Source organism: Pogona vitticeps, chromosome 3 (assembly GCF_051106095.1).
Source record: "Pogona vitticeps strain Pit_001003342236 chromosome 3, PviZW2.1, whole genome shotgun sequence".
In the NCBI taxonomy this organism is placed as follows: Eukaryota; Metazoa; Chordata; class Lepidosauria; order Squamata; family Agamidae; genus Pogona; species Pogona vitticeps.
In genome coordinates this window covers 229,285,448-229,303,046 of record NC_135785.1, presented here as the reverse complement: position 1 = coordinate 229,303,046, position 17,599 = coordinate 229,285,448, and the positions used below count along the sequence as shown (strand labels likewise).

At 40.6% G+C, this 17,599-nt stretch overlaps 1 protein-coding gene across 4 annotated transcripts; it reads left to right on the top strand.

Moving 5' to 3' along the window:
* Positions 1–1,348: 1,348 nt before the first annotated feature.
* Positions 1,349–17,160, top strand: NXPE3 (neurexophilin and PC-esterase domain family member 3). Of its 4 annotated transcripts, none has more exons than XM_078389920.1 (8): positions 1,349–1,479; positions 1,737–1,937; positions 2,564–2,686; positions 4,206–4,373; positions 5,515–6,266; positions 8,196–8,269; positions 11,587–11,793; positions 13,908–17,160. In XM_078389920.1, the coding sequence occupies exons 4-8, from the start codon at positions 4,281–4,283 to the stop codon at positions 14,507–14,509; spliced, it is 1,728 nt and encodes a 575-aa protein (XP_078246046.1). In that variant the 5' UTR covers positions 1,349–1,479; positions 1,737–1,937; positions 2,564–2,686; positions 4,206–4,280; the 3' UTR covers positions 14,510–17,160. The 4 variants fall into 4 exon arrangements, with proteins under 4 accessions (XP_078246046.1, XP_072849984.2, XP_072849985.2 ...); XM_072993883.2 differs by having other exon boundaries at positions 4,154–4,373; XM_078389921.1 differs by having other exon boundaries at positions 1,388–1,479; positions 1,801–1,937.
* The last annotated feature ends 439 nt before the right edge of the window (positions 17,161–17,599 follow it).

The window sequence follows — 17,599 nt, the reverse complement described above, 5'->3', positions numbered from 1 at the left end:
CTGCTTCATCCCAGTCTAGTCTTCCCTTGGAACACATCCCCTTGGCAGCCAATGGACTAGGTTCCATGAGATGTTAATGGAGACTTCATTACCTTAAATCTGGGGCTGCCAAGACAGGGATTTCATAAATGCTTTGACAGTTGTGCTTTGCTTGGCTCTGGCCAAGGATGGATCAATGGGTTTTTGTATTCTACTGGTGCAATCTTTTTCTTGGGTTTTTTGATACGTTTTATTCCTGTTCCTGCTCACAGCTGGTCTTCACGATACCACCAGCCCCCTTCCCCGCTCTGTTTTGCTCTGGTCTGGTTATCTGCTTTCCCTCCTGTGGGATTGTTTACATTCATAGATCATAAATTACTTCACAAATGTAATTTGTCTCTTAAAGCCAATACATGATTTGAATGCTTTACTTGTGAATTCTGTGTTTCATTTTATTCCATATATCTTGAAGACCTGGACTTGACCCACGAAAGCTCACATTAAAATATAATAGTCAGTCTTTAAGGTGCCACAATGTTTTTGTCTTTTTTGGTTTTGTGTCTTCGAATTTTGCCTGATGTGCTTGCACAGACTAACACTACTACTGTACCTCTTCTGTACCCTCCCAAGTCAGAGGTGTACTGTATTGTTTCCTGTCGTTTTCTGCCAGTCTAATCAAAATGTATCCAGCCCAGATAGTGGGCCCAAGTGAATAGAAGAATAGTCAGAATAGCAAATAAGGTACCAAAAGAAAGGACGAGAGTATCCACAACATTTTTAGGGTGTGGGTGAAAGGCGTAGAATTGTCGTCAAAAAAAAAAAAAAAGAATTCCGAGCTCCGGCGATACGTTAGCGCGCCATTCCGAAACAACACATCTGGGTGCGTTACAACAATTTGCAAAAATTAAATAAAATAAATAAATAAAATAAATTAATTAAATAAAAACTGGATTTTAAGGGTGAGGTACAACCCTTCCGTATTCAGCCCTCGGGGAAAGAATACGACAGATCATCTCCCGACACAGGAGCAGCGATCACCAGACGCACCAGCTCTTGGGAGCGCTCCTTTTCCCGACTACCCAAATCCTCCCACACTCCACCGAAAGAAAGCGAGGACCATTTCCACGAAATGATGAGAAGAGGCAGCTATAGCATCGCTCCTCTTTGGGAGCCGGCCAATGCCTGCGCTCGAAATAGAGAGGGCCCGGCGTGCCGAAATCTGCAGGCAGCAGCAGGGCGGGAAGACCTCAAGGGCCGCGGGGCAGCGCCTGCCCAGACCATCGAGGAAGACCCCCCCTCCTTTTCTGGTGGTCTCGTCTTCTTCGCCGCTGAAGCCCGCCTCCGGGCGTAGGGCAGCCAATGACGAGCCGCTGGAGGAGAAGCAAGAAGGGGGCAGACGCATGAGCGTGGCGGGGGAGGGGGCGCGCTCCGCCTCGGTGGGGGTCCCGGTTCCTTCTTGTGGACAAGGCGAATGCCTGTGCTGCGCGCCCGAAAGGCCTGGTGAGTGAAGCTGAGGGCGGCGGCAGCGGCTCCGGGCGGGAAGGTTATTCTCCTTTTCCCCATCTTGGGGCTGAGAGGGTGGAGGAAGAGATGCCCGGGTGGACCCAGCCCCGCGCCTCGAGCTGAGGTCTAGCACTGACCCATGCCCAGGGAGAGAGAGCTCTGATGGGTCATTTGGCAGGGAATACTGAGCGTCCCTTTCTTCTCGTGTGAGTTTGGTTTTGTGGAGCTGCTGAAAGGTTGTCTCTTCCTTTTAGATCTGGAGAGGTCTGGCCTTGTTGGAAGGAACAAAAAGACACCAGTGTGGAATCTCTTGTTAAGATTTCAGGGTGATTCGCAGAGCACCGAGGAAACCCCACCAAGATTTCTGGCTTCATTACCTCGCAGGAGCTGCAAGAAAATGATCCCCCTGCTCATCTGTGCTCCAAATTGTACTGCTAGGATGAAAGAAGCAGAAGGTAATGGGAATGGATTTTTGTGCTTGTGGGATGGCGAGCAGCATTCAGGTATGCTACTCAAAAACAAATGCCGGGATGCAGACTTATAAATGTGCATCATGAGCAGCAGCACAGAAATCTAAGTTTTAAAATGTTTCGTATATTAAGAATTGCACTGGTACTTTTCAATACGACAATTATTTCTTCCTGGGCACGTGCCAGTCAATACCATGCAGCTTCCTTTATAAAAGCAGTGATAATTGTACTGCTCCCAAATACATTCTAGACTCTGTATTGAGACAATATCTTTATAGGCCTACAAAAATCATGCAGAGGCACACAACAATGCACAAGAGCAGATGAATGTTGATCTAATTGCCAGTGATTGTTTTTTTCATTCTGGTATTAACCCTTTCTTTGGGATAGTGACAGTTGTGATGAACACAAGATTTTGATTCCCCCCCCCCCCGCCCCCGGAGATTTATAAAGTTCTGTAGGACTCTTAGAAAGGGTCAGGCAACAATTTATTTGTTCAGATTATTTAGATACTTCAGTAAAAATATATATTTGGGTTTTCTTTGCCTCTTCTCGTGTTTTGCTGGAACATTTTGGAGAATAAACATAAACTTTTCATGTTAAATGGACAGGAGGTGAAAGAAGACAAAAAATAAGGAAGTAGAAGATGGTTGTTAATAGGATGGTTGTTAACAAATTTGGTGTCTGACAATGTAAACATCTGCTGACCCTTAACTCTTTACAGTCTATACAAGGTGAGTCTGTAATTTTATTTAAATTGGTGTAGGCTATGGGCATGTATGATAGATGAATAGGATGTGTGGTTGCCTCTGTGCATGTAGAACAAAAGCAGGAAAATGAGAAAACTTGTTTAGACATAATCTAGAGAGGTAGGAGATTGATCCCAAAGGAGAATATGTTTGTGGATTATGTGCATTTATGTTATGGGGATGAGAAAGCAAGAGGGTGACACTGGGGATTAAGAAATGATAGAAAACTGTGGGTTAAAAAGCATGGGATTTTTGTTTGAGGGATCAGATGTTTCCTCTGGGAATATTGTTTATTTTTTAGTCTCACTATCTATTGTCCTGTGAAATGATTATGCCCACCACAGTAGCCAGAGTGTGAATGGCACACCCCACACATGGTAAACATTATTATGGCTATATCCAAGAGAACTTCCTCTGTGTTTCAGTTGTGCCCACCAGTTAGTGAGAACCTCTGCATGGGGTATGTTTTATATCTGAGTGTTGCAAGTTTGAATCAGACAGTTTTCTTAAGGAACTGCAAAATGTTTCTAGAATAAGCTAAAAATTGGTCATTGACTGAAATCCAGTAATAAGTACAACTAGAGTAGGCCCATTGAATCAGTGGAACCTATGGAGAAATTGACTCACCAAATTCCTACTTATTCAGTGGGCCTAGTCTACTGGATTTCAACTTTTGTCTATAAGCCATCATCTATTCATCAATTTGCTTTGTTGCTATAAAATGCTCACAGACATTCTAACTACTTCAGGAAAATTGTCAGCAGTTAGATTACTGAGGGGGAAACAAAAGCTCAATATGCAAGGTAACATATCTTCAAACAAGGTCTAAAAATAGAAGAAGCTTTCAGTGGAAAGAGAGAATCAGAAAAGAGAGTATTAGGTAGTTAGAGAATGTAAGAAAAAGGTATGTAAACAGTAAAGGCTAAGGAATATTTTGGGAAACAGAATATGCAGTCTATTGAATCATAACATGAGGAAGTGAGAGAAAGAAGATAGGGTTTTAATGCATTTCTGTTCCTGTATTGTTAGAAAGACCTGTTTCCTAGAAAACAAAATTGTTTCATATATCATTTGGCAGTGTAGGGTGGAGAGAGTGCCAAATTGGTAGTGCTGTCATCAACCAATTATTCTTGAGCAATTTAATTCAAGTCACTGAATGTATTTCCCTTTGAGTTTGGATCCAGAGAACACTCAACAGTGTAATGGCCTATTATTTGCATATATATTAATTAAGGCAATAGTAAAACTAAGTTGCAAGGTTGTTTTTTAATGTGATGTATTCAAAAACAGATCTGTTCCAGCTGACAAAAAAAATTCTCCTTTTAAAATGCAGTTAGAGCTCCATGTTTAGTGGAATGTGATTGTAATGTTTCTGGATGTCAAATGATAAACTAATTTTATTTAAGATGCTTTTAATGACCTGATCAGAAGTTCACATGTATTATTTCACAGGAAGAGCTGATACAAAAGGAGCCTCCTAATGAAATTTCTTGTGTAACACTAGGTAACAATGTCATTGATGCCTGTGAAATATGGACGTGACAGCATCTTATATGGGTGACAGAGAAATGAAGGGACCATGTGGCCCAATTACTCCAGGATCCATATTTTGTGCTCGGTTCTGGCAGTGCTGGCTATTCTGGCCTTTGTTCACAACTTCTATCGTTTAGAGGTGAGTTGTTCAGCACTCACAGAGACAAGATAATGGAAGGAAACATCACCCTTCTGCACTCAATTTTTCCAATGTTAGATTATTCAACTAGTTTATGGAAACTGCGTCCATTACTCCACATTTTTCTTTATGTATTAGAAGAAGAGGGCAAGTACAGAGGGCTTGAGGTCCAAATTTGTGGCCTCCTCTGACACCACAGGCTACATGATGCCAGGAAATGGCTGGTTTTGGCAAATTTTGAAAAAAGGAAATGGGAAGTGTCCAATGGGTGATAAAATAATTTGCAAACCCACTTACTTAACTTGTAAATGCATGTAAGATGATTACCAAAAGCATTTGTCAGAGTTGGGTGTAACCAATCAGATTTTGGCCATCCTTACATAGCTTCAATAAGTATGAAAAGCCCCAGAAAACAGCTAAAACAGGATTATTTAAAAACCCTGACCACTACCTTTTTGATAATTATGTTTCTTATTGAACAACGCACATGTTTACTGTAAATTATTAGAAATTCAAATGATTGTACTGTAGAACAAAGCTATTGTAGATAAGGGTGTAGTAGGACCATTGTAGAGTCCTAGGAAGGATTTTTTACAGATGGAATTGACAAGCAGAATAAGATGCATGAGGTCCACAATGTAATGATTGTCTCTGTGCAATGCCAAAAAGTGAATGTGTGAACAGGACAAAAAGGCAAAACGTACACACACGAGCAAAGGATATAGAAAATGTTCCTCCTGTCTGAAATAATGCCAGGGGCTAAAATAGCAAATTTAAACAATTGTATTTATTGCATTTATAAGAAGCAACTGGCAGCCAAACAGAAACAAACGGCAGCAGCATATGAAATGTTGCATAACTTGGCACATAACAGTAAATTCCTATACTGACTTTTCTAATTTTTTGCCAAGACTTGCATCTGCTGTTTTATGCTGGCATAAAAATATCAGATTTTGGCCAATAAAATTGTATCTTTCAGTTTGTGAATGTATTTCTGCTGTGTTTCTCCCATCTCCTCTGACCTAGCGTTATTTTTTTTAATTGAAAATTCCTTGGTTAGCTGAAAAGTAGTTCATAAGCACTGTTAGAAATTGAACATCATCAGTATGAATTACTTTCAAACCTCTCCCTTCTTTTGTAGAATCTGAATACTGCAGGATTGAAGTGGTTGGTAGAAGATGATAACCAACAGCCCTCATCACAGTTGATTAAAACTCCCCGGAAGCCGTACTGTGGCTATGAGAATCAGGTTTTGTCAAAAAGAGAACAAGAGGAAGAAGCAGCCTTATTTGCTGCTCTACAGTGGCCCAGACCTCAAGAGGATAAAATCCCCTTTGTGAGAAGCACTGACCCCTCACATAGCAACTTTGTGATAGTGAATGCCCATGCCCACTTCAAAGTTGGAGATCAGTTGGAGGTGCTGGTCTATGTGAGGGATTATGAAGGGAAACCAAAGCAGTATGGTGGAGACTATCTTCAAACAAGAATCCACTCTGCTCACCTGAAAGCTGGGGCTATTGGAAGAGTTTTAGATTATCAGAATGGATCATACAGAGTCTTTTTCACCTTACTCTGGCCTGGGGAGGTCATGGTATCTGTGTCCTTGGTCCACCCAAGTGAGGGGATCCAAGTTCTTCAATATTTACGAGAAGAAAGGCCAGACAGGGCCTACTTTAAAAGCCTGTTCAAATCAGGGAGGATTTCAGAAACCACGGTATGCAATGTGTGTTTGCCTGGAGATATGCCAGTCTGTAACTTCACAGATCTTTACACGGGTGAGCCGTGGTTTTGCTATAAGCCAAGAAAGCTCTCCTGTGCCACCAGGATCAGCCATTACAAAGGGGGATATCAGAAGGATCTTTTGACCTCAGAGGAGAGTCGCCTTTTCCAAAGGTATGTATTTAATCACTTGTGTTGTTGGTGGGAGGTCCTTGATTAAGGCTGTTTTGTAGGCTGAAACTGCCCATGGAAAGAGATGCCAAGCAACTGACAAAAGTGACTGTATGTTATCTGTGCTGCTCAACCTTAAGGTTTCTAATTTTGCCTGAAAGTTATAAAAGAGGGCAGTTCAATGTCTAACTCTAATTCGGTTTTCAGAGGTTCCTTACTCTGGCGTTTTGCTGCTTCCATTACTAAGTGTATCAGATTTGGCCATAGTTGTTAACAATAGAAATGTAAAAATTCTGAAAATTTCCAAAAAACATGCTTAAAAGTGTTTTCATTTTATATTTTCTTATTATAAGAACTCTGGTGTTAACAGGCAGCATAACATTATAGCCTAATTGAGTTGGAATTGGCCTATAAGGCCATGGAGTCCACCCTCTGCTTAGTGCAGGAGTGTAGTAAGTACTTTCAACTGAGATGAGTTAACTGTACTATTGGAATATTATTGACATTGTTAAATCCTGTTTTGAGCATGCTTCACAGTCTGAAGCTATGAAAATCCAATGACTTTAATTAGTGGAGGCATTTAACCTAACTGGCTTTGTTTTGTTTTGTTAATTACAAATCCAGTGAAGACTGGAAACAGGCAGGCAGGAAGACTTTAACCTTTCATGTCCTCTGCTACAATCTTGAATAAAACCACCTCTTCCCTCCCAGCTTCTGTTTGTATAAAGGAAAGCTTCCATTGGTATTAGAAGGAATTTTAGGGAGGAGGTTTGGGAAAGCATTAAATTCTCTTCTTTATACAGTTCTAGATCCCGCATGGATCTGTTAAAAAAAACAAAACAAAACAAAAAAAACAGCCCCGTCGTTCTTCCCTGCTTAGTGTACAGGAAAACCTTGTGATCTGAAACAGGAGAATTAGAGATTATTAGGAAGGAGAGGCTGGAAGAGAGTACCAGTACTCTTGTATTAGGATTCCCACCTCTGCTTAGACATTGGAGGCATCTTGGAAGACTGGACACATCTACTATAAGCCTGGGCTAAGGAATGTCTCCAACTTGTAATGAGAGATATGGTTATTTATTTAGTATATATTATCATGTATATCAATGGTTCCCAACCTTGGGTCCTCAGATGTTTTTGGGTTGCACCTCCCGCAAGCCCTTACCAGTACAGCTAGTGGTGAAGGCTTCTGGGAGTTGCAGTCTAAGAACATCTGGGGATCCAAGCTTTGGAGCCACTGATTATGTCCTATCTTTCTGATTTAAAGAATACATAGTGTGTCTTACAAACATCATGATTTAAATAAAATGTAAATCCAGGTAAATTCCTCTGTTGTCAATAACTATCAGTTAACAAAACAATTTAAATGGCCAGTTTGACAGGCATGTACAGTATTTGCATTATTCCTGAAAGCAGCAAGATTAAGCATGGATTGCAACTCACAGGAGTTGGGGGAGAGGGGCCTTCCGCAGTCTGAGAAAGGGCTGAGAAAGCTCTTTCCTGTATGCTCATCAATGTGTTTGGGACTGTCAAGAGCAGTGGTTCCCAAGCTTGGGTAATGCAGGTGTCCTTGGACTGCAACTCCCAGAAGTCTTGACCACTAGCTGTGCTGGCTGGGTTTCTGGCAATTGAAGTTCACGGATAACCAGGTTACGCAAGATTGGGAACCACTGCTCAAGAGGACTTCTGAACACCTTAACATCCAAACAGATTCTCAGTGAGGCATGTGGTACTAAAGATAGCCAGACCCTGAGTTGTTCAGGGGCTGCAGCATGTAAAATTGATGCCTTGAATTGAGTCTGGAAGGCAAGTGGCAGTCAGTGGAAAAGACGACAGAATCAGATCTCTAGTGTACTACTTGTGTAGTTAACATATGTAAGCATTAAAAATGATTGTCTTCTGATTTGTGTGTGTGGTTTCTTTTTAATTTAGTGATGTGAATATCAAAATGCCAATCTCCTCCAGCGGCCCTGATACTGTGATCGTAAGGGCTTTGGGGCATACAGGTAATGCAAGGATAGCTTTTGAAAAAACTTATTTAAAACACTAAAGCATTGTTCACATTTATACATTTAGTCAATAAACATACCACATTAATATAATTAGATGTCAAAGAACATTTTGGCTAGTGGACTGCGGTCAGAGGTTAGAAACTTAATTTTTCCAATTTTATTCCTACTTTCATGATGATATTTATTTAAAGCATAATTTAGCAGTTTTTGCATTTCTGGATGAAAAATGCTTTAGGTCTGCTATTTCAGTGCACCTTTTGACAAGCCTACATTTCTAGTAAGTACAGTATTATGGCCCTGTGATTGGGTTCTTCTTGATTTGGTGATGGCTCCTTCATTTTGGCGGGAATGAGAGACAGAGGCGATCAACAACTTTATTCTCTTTGGCTTCCTTACTAACAAGATCAAATGGGTCAAAACTGCTTAACTCAGGAATTATTCCATAACTCAGTATCTTTCATCCAGGGGTACACAGTCCATCTCTCACATCGGGGCTGGCCCAAAACGTTTGCAATCGGTCATCAGCCGCATTGGGGTACTCCTCACAGCGCACACTGTTACACAACATGGATGTCTCGCCCAATCCCGCTCCAGGGGTGGCATGTTGCAATCTGGACCGGGTCGGATCACCTTCCTCCCTCCATCTTGGTTGCGGGGGTAGACTACGATGGTCCATTCTAAGGGGTTCACTACTTTTCTCTCACCCCTAGGGGAGGAGGGCTCAGGAAGTAATCCTCCTCCTGTTTTAAGGTTTGGGAAATCTTTCAACAGATCACAAACCTTACTAGCCTGCTCATCCACACTATCAGTCTGTACAGCACTGTGTCTCCTACTTCTTTCTTTCATGTCTGCTTCCACTCTAAATTCCCGCACTTCTTCATCCCCTTTTATAACCTCCTCCCATAGTATTAGATCTTGCTCCTCCCCTTTATCCCACTCCTTATCTTCTGCCAGACATGTCTCTTCTCGCCCTCTCGCTCTTCACTTCACCTTCATCTATCCTTACGAATTTGCCCTCTACACATCCGGATGTCTCCTCCTGTCCTTTCTCTGCTGAGGACGGCACACTCTCTCTCTGTACATCACAACATTTCTAGTATGGCCCATATACAGCACTGCAGATAGGAGCTGAAAAAATAGAGTTGCAGCTTCATGGTTGTAGTGGGATTTGAATTTTCCATTTGATAGGCTGCATTCTCAGCAGTTATGCTGAACCAGACATAATGCCAGTCAAAACTACATGGTAAAATCTAAGTCAAATAGATACCAACTCAGTTGATCAGACAAATTGATTCAAAGCTCATTTTAGATCTATTGTATGGCTTCTAGGTTACAAGCCAAAGATGCCTCTACTACATTATATATGTTATGATCTTAAATCAAAGCATTAGTTGCCATAGGAACTAATGCAAAGCCGGTTAATCCATACTCTACCACTAGGGGGAGAAATTTGCACCAAAAACCAGCAAGCATTCTTTCAGCACAAAACTCCTCATCACAAAAAGAGAGCATGGGGGGGGGGGATAGAGACCTGAGTCTAAGCTGCATTTTAAAGCCTGCTTGCACCAATAATCAGCAAGCATTCTTCCAGCACAGAACTCCTCATCACAAAAAGAGATCATAGAGCTGCATTTTAGACCCACAGCAGCCCAATAAACCTTTGGAACACCATTTCCAATTTAAATGCAGGTGAGTGAAATGCATTTTAGACCTCCATCTGCCAGCACAGACCTTTGCAAAAAATTTCCCCCGCAAGCTGCAAAAACCCTGTATGTACAGTACTATGTAAAACACTGCAAGTCCCACGCTGGGACTGCAAAACAAACAAACAAACAAATCCAAAAATAAACATTGGAGCAAGTCCCACGTGGGACTGCAAAAAAAAAGCCACCAAAAAACAAAGCAACAAAGAAACGTAACCCCCCCAGCCCAAACCTACCCTCCAAAACCCACCCAGAACAACTTTTTTAAAAGGAAAAAGTAGCACCTTACCAGTCCAAAGCTTCTGCGGAAGCTCCCCGGGCTTCCAAAGCACCGGCACCCAACCGCTTCTCCTTCCTCCTCCTGCGCCGCCACGGAGCCCCTCCAACCTGCGTCTTTGGCAGCGCTTAGTCACAAGTAGACCTGCGCATTTGTCAGCGCTTACTCACAAGGAAACCCAGACATTTGGTGATGCTTACTCGTGAGTAGACCCACACCGCCCTGCCTCTCCTTCCTCCTCCTGCGCCCCAGGAGTAAAAAAGTTCCCTAACCTCCTGCTCTAACCATTGGGGTGAAAGAGCTACAAAGAAGCAGCCTCTTCGCCACCAACGGTTTGAATTTCTCACCTTTTCCCCCGACCTTTTTCCATTTGTAAGTCTACGCTCCGTTCATAACTCAAAGTAATATTTCGCATCCGGAGCTGTTCGTAACTCAAAATGTTTGTAGGTCAGGAGGTTCGTAAGTCAAGGCACCACTGTATATAAAAATACAGTGGTGCCTCGCTTAACGATGTTAATTGGTTCCAAAAAAAACATTGCTATGGGAAAACATCGCAAAGCGAAACACCATTTCCCATAGGAATGCATTGAAAACCGGTTAATCCGTTCCAATGGGAACGGATTGCTGTCCTTAAGCGAAAATCTCCATTGGAAACATCGCTAAGCGAAACAATGTATCCTCCATTGGAATGCATTGAAGCATTGAACCCGATTTTGACAGCTGTCAAAAATCGGGTTCAATGCATTTCTATGGGGGAAAAATTCACCAAAAATTAACGAAGAGTCAGAACAAAGCCAAATTAAGTTTGCACACATTTTAGAAGGTGCACTAACGATTCCAAGCATTTAAAACCGTTTTTGAATCTTTTAAGACACACTTAAAATTGCAAAAACGGATCATTGCTAAGTGAAACAGGGGACCTAAAACTGTCATTGTTAAGCAAGGCAAGGTCCCAAACATCGCTATGCGAATTTTCCCCATGGGGAACATCGTTAAACGGAGTGCAAAATCGCTCCAGAAACCTCATTGCTAAGCGAATACATCGTTAAATGAGGCAATCGCTAAGTGAGGCACCACTGTAGCATATTTCTCTCCCTCACACACAGAAGATTGTCTGGACAAAGGGTATATTTTCTCAGAATTCATTTCAAAATTTCTGCAAATACAGAATTTTCTTCATGTGGAAGCAAATGAAATCTAAGTCTTTTCAGAGTTAATATAGCAAATCTATGTTAAAAGAATTGATGCTACAGTGTATGTGTTTATTTATTGAGGTGCTAAAGTTGTAACATTGCATTTCATTCCTGACAATGTAAAATTGATTCTTCTAGAAGAGGACAATCTGGAAAGATCTCAAAGCCCTGATGTGTTTCCTTCTGGTTATTATTATCAAGATGAATGGCAACCAAGAGCACAATGGATTCGGCGTTTTAACAAATCATCAGATATTACAGAATGTTTACAGGGGAAGTTTATCCATTTGTTTGGAGACTCTACAATCAGGCAGTGGTTTGAATATCTGACAGCATTTGTTCCAGGTTGGTTGGTTGGTTGGTTTATTGTCACTGCTTGCCAAAAATCCTATTGTGGATTCATTCACATGTTTCATTCATCCTTTCATTAGAATTATAGAATTAATAGACTGATGGGGTTGGAATGGGCTTTTAAGGCCATGAAGTCTAACCACCTGCTCAATGCAGGAATCCAAGTTAAGCAAATCTGACAGATTGCTATAAGAATTTCTTTTGAATGTTTCCTATGTTGGAATGCTCACCACTTCTCAAAGTGAACCATGAAGCTCACGAGCATGTCTTGCATAAGCCATTTCCTCACAGTGACTGACATTCTACTTGTACTTGAAAATTCCAAAAAACACAAATATTTTATATGGGTGATGTACATTTTTTAAAAAATAAAAGGAAGGATGATAATAGAAGGCAAGTGTAATTTTAATAAATAATGTATCTCTATCACTAGCAATATTCAAAGTTACTTCACCTCCACACCTGAAACCTATCCTTTTCTACACAACTGGGCCAAATATCCTAGGACCGATAGCAGCAGGTGGTTGCTAAGAGAGAATTTGGAAGCTAAAACTCTCCTAGCTCCACCTGATATAATACAATGTAAACATAGTGATAAAGAGGTAAGTAGCAGCATTAGGTAGCATTAGAACAAGCTAATTCAGATAGGTTTTAATTTCAGTTTAGGGCCTCAGATTAAAAAGCGAACCATTAATCAATTCCTTTCCTGGCAGTCTATTGAAATAGTAGTCCTGGGCTTTTTAAAGATTGTGTATAGAGATGGGGGTATTCATATTCGAATGTGAATATCCCTGCACAGGTGGCATTAATGAGGTCCAGCCTCATGGGGCCGGATGGTCCACTCACTGATCCGATGCGGACGGCACAATTCTAAGAATGGTGTCGCATTTGCCACTCCTCAACCTTGCAGCGAGGCTTGTCCTCCCGTCTCCTGCCAGGAGTAGCGAGCGGATCACACGCTGCAGAACCATTCGTAGAATCACGCTGTCCACAGTGGATCGGTGAGTGGACCGTCCAGCGCCATGGGCTGGATTCTCGTTAATGCCACCTGTGCAGGGATATTCATATACAAATACCCCCATCTCTAGTTGTGTACCATAGGACCTCGGTATGTCTTAATTCAACCCTAGATAGCAAGGGAGAAGAAAGGATGGGGGTTACAAAACTAAGGACAACCTTAATGTTAAGAACAAACAATTTACTGAATTACATAGTAAGGCATGACAGGCTTATGTTAACATTTGAGGAAAGGAATTAGAGCTGGATGCTTTGAGCAACTAGATACATTAATTGCCTTAGCTTCAGGGTTCTGGGTAGAGTTAAGAGGACTTTCTTATGGCAGGGAAAGACAGGTGAAAAAGACTATGATATCACTATAGTAGCCATAATTATAGCCAAACAGAGCAAGGGGTAGCCTTTTGCAAGACTGTATATTAAGAAGATGACATAATTTGATGACAAAGTATGAGAAGCACAGAATAGGGAGCAGTACAACATAGTTTGATTACCTGCTCTATCAAATTGGGGTTTAGTGAGAAATGACCTATTTTAGTTAATACAAAAGATTTGATCTTTTATATATATATATATAAAAATTGGCTCATATCTCAAACACTATTTTGTGATAGTGGCTTAAATCCAGTTTCTTAGTCTCAACTACAGTAGACCCATTGAATCAGTTACTGAATGACAAGTGAACAGTTGCATAAATCCCTTTAATTCAATCGATCTACTATAGGTAGGAATAGCAGTTGGATTTAGGTTGATGTTTCTGGCATTTTGAGGAATGTACCTCAGAATGCCAGATGCAGGGGAGGAGTATCAAGAGACAGGTATCTGGTTGTCTCGTGTGTTCCCAGAGGCATCTGGTGGGGCCACTGTGAGATACAGGAAGCTGGACTAGAAGGGCCCTTGGCCTGATCCAGCAGGGCTCTTCTTACATTCTTTTGTTCATGTTTTGAATAATTAAGGTCGAAGCACAGGGAGTATATGTTTTTCTTTTCATTGTCTTCTATTTCTCAGAGAATTTAATGCTGAAAATTATTTATCTCTAACAGTTATGGCCGGTGATAGATAACTGAAGAAGTCTCTTTTTTCCTGTTTTTCAGATCTTTTGGAATTAAATCTTGGCAGTCCCAAAAAGGTTGGTCCTCTCATGGCTGTGGACCCAAAGCACAATATCCTACTAAAATTCCGCTGTCACGGACCCCCCATTCGCTTTTTCACGGTTTTTAGTAGTGAGCTGCACTATATTGCCAATGAACTGAACCGCATCGTAGGCGGGAGGAACACTGTAATAGCCATAACTATCTGGTCTCACTTCAGCACTTTCCCTGTAGAAGTGTATATCAGGAGACTGAGAAACATTCGCAGGTCAGTCATTCGGCTGTTGGATCGGAGCCCTAAAACTCAGATAGTTATCAGGACTGCCAATGTGCAGGAGCTTGGGCCAGAGGTTAGCCTTTTCAACAGTGACTGGTATTCCTTTCAGCTTGACACAGTCATGAGAAAAATGTTCTCAGGTATTGGGGTACACTTTGTGGATGCTTGGGAGATGTCACTGGCACACTACTTGCCACACAAATTGCACCCAGATGATGTCATTGTCAAAAACCAATTAGATGCATTCTTGTCTTTCGTGTGTCCAACAGAAACAGCCTACACTTTCTTAAGAGGAATTCATAATCAAATGTGGTCTCTCTTTCTATAGTTCAATATGGAATAAATGTTCTATATCATGAGTTATTGCCTAATTTGAGGTACTATAAACTGCACCTACTCAAGTCTGTACTATAGCATACATACATCTGTAGTGTTAGAAGACAGATTTTTTAAACTGCTTGTATATACACATATATCATCTTGTGGAAATAAATCTTGGTAGTCCAAGATATTGCAGCGTGCATCTCAGACGTCAAACTTCTGCTTGTCCTGTTGAGCATGTTGGCAGCCAAGACCTAGTGAGATAATATGGGACAGAGTCTGTGAATTTCTTCCGGCTTTGCCTGCCTGGGCTTCCTTTGAAGTGGGCAGGAATACGGAATTATATGATACAGGGGAACTTCATGAATAAGCATGACTTCTTTAGAAGGATAGGTGGTCTGGTTGGAGATTTATTTTTCGTTGGAGATTTTTTAAATTGATAAAAACATACTCTAAAATAGTAAAATATCATCAAGGAAAACCATTGATATAATTATATTTCACTAGAAAAGTATTACAAAAAACATAGTCTTCTACTATGTACTGTATATCATATCAACACTATGAATATAAACATAGTGTTGATATTCTGGCAAATTACTCTTAAACTCCCTCTTTTCTTTGAATGGCTTCATGATTTTCTCCCTCACCACTTCTGTATAAATTATCCGTTTTACCACCCTTGCAGGGCAAACATTTGGTTGAAAGAGGGACTAATGGAGGCATAACAACAAATAAAGAATTGGCAGAAATGCTCTTGGTAAAAAATCGTATGTTTTGGTATTCTAAACAAGGAGACCAGGCCTTTAGTTTGTAAAACCTGAGCAGTTATGGTAATGATAGGATTTTTGGATGCCCTTCTAGAGTCACTAGAAGTCAGAAAAACATAATACCACATACAGTAAACATTAAGTCTTGTGAGAGCATGGAGGATTGATTCCAACATACTGAGGATTCAATACTTAATTTTGTTCACAGGCTGTTCGGTATAAATTAGGATCTGAACATGTTATAGCTGACCCATAGAACAAGAGTTTTTGTTTTTTGGTTAATTTATGAACTTGCTATTTTTTCCATTTATTTAAACAAGTCGGCAGGGACGTGTCACTGAATTGTTCCTCTCCACAATTGATTTTCACTTGAGTGTATTTTGTCATATCACCATAGGACAAATCCTCAAAAACCACCCAATTCTCTCTGTGATGCTCAGCCCACCTTCCTCCACCCAGTGCGTGCCGCCACCAGATGAAAGCCACCCTCAGACACTCTCACTAAGTTTGCAGTTGCCACTTAACTTGTAAGAGGCTCTTCTTCTTTGAGAAAATCTCTTTTATCAAAAGCAAGGAAACAGCTAGTGTTCCCTTTCTGCTGCTGCTTACACATCACTACAGCTAAGGACTGCATTTGCACTTCCCTTTTTAAAAGAGAATACTTTTTTGGGGAGAAAACCCACACAGACTTTTTTTGGTGACACAACTTTGGCCATGTGTCCCAGTGTTGGCCAACATACCCTATGACTTCAATTTTTAAAAATTAGAAACGGGATTTGTAAACCCAATTGCTTTTATTTTAAAAAGAGAATAAAAAGGTTCAGTATTGCAAGCTGTTAATTCGTCATCATACAGCTGATATCTCTTTTGCGTTACTTTTCTCTTTCCCTAAGTTTAAACATAATTCTTTATATTTAGATACATAAATGAGTGCTTGCTTTTGCACAAGCGCCATGAAAAAAAACCCACTGTTACCACAGCTTCTTCACAAAAAGCAGACACTTCATCAAACACTGCTCTTAATTACTTATCAAGTCCTGCTCCCTGCCGCTACTTCCAGTCTCTCTCAGACTTGCTTCTAACAAAACTGACGGGATCAGACAGGCATTCATCCCATGGTTTGGGCTGGGCTGGGGATGGGCTGATGTTCTCCTTTCCCCAGCAACCACATGCAAGGTGGATTTGATTTAAATCAATTTAAGTCGTGATTTAAATTTTTTAAAATTCATATTTTACAATTTACATTAAAACATCATTTTTTAAATTTAAAGTTGTGATTTAAATAGATGTTTTTGTTTTGTTAAAAAATCATTGCTTTTTATCTACCCTGATCACAGGATATATGTGCCATCATGAACCAGTCTGCCTCAATAGGATTGCTTTGTTCTGGTTTGGTTGCGATGTGTGCGATTGCTGAGATTGAAATGAAGTGCCTGGCTGTCCTTTCTTGAATCCACTTAACAATCTTGAGAAACTGAGAGCTTACTTTCTGCTTGACAGGAAACAATTTTTTCAGTGTCTTTTTAATTGTTGCTAAGATATCAGCAATGTACAGTATTGGAATGGTTTTTTTAAAGACTTTCAGAGCAGTGCTGATACACAGTGTTGGTTAGTGACAATGAAAACTAAAAGGCTTGACCTCCCTTCCTCTCTGCAGGCAAGCAGAAAGGAAGCTTCTGATTTCTCAAGATCAGCTTAGGCAACGCATGGAAGAGAAGACCGAAAGGGGATTTATTTTTTACTTTTGTTTGTTTGTTTTCTTTCCCTTTAAAGAGTGCCTGTAACTTCCCTAAAGTTATATACATATATTTTCAATAATTTGGAATTTTATTTTCATGCATACGGAGCACAGAAACATTTAGATGAATAAAGCTTGTAAATTTTGCAAGAGGATGTCGTGGATGTGGATATCTAGAGAAAGACTTCAACATGAATGAAACAATTACTTATTCTTATGTCAGCATTCTGTGATTATTGTGCGCTTTCAGTCACCAAGGCTTCAGGTATTATTCAGAACCAGCTACAATGCGGCTATTACACAGCTATCTGGAATGACAGCACATCTCGAAGGAGTTTACCTGTAGTGACTTTATATTATAAGGGACGTACCGTATCTTGTAAACATCATCTGCCCATTGGTCACCAGTATACACAACACTGTAACTCTGATCAGTTAACTTGATTTGAATCTTGCTTTGTTGTTCAGAGTGTTTCCAGTAACAGAGGAAAGAGAAATGACAAGAACATAGCAGTCATATCATTCTTCCTATTTTGTGACCCTGCAGATTCTTGCAGATTCTTATCTGATTCCAAACAATCACATTTAT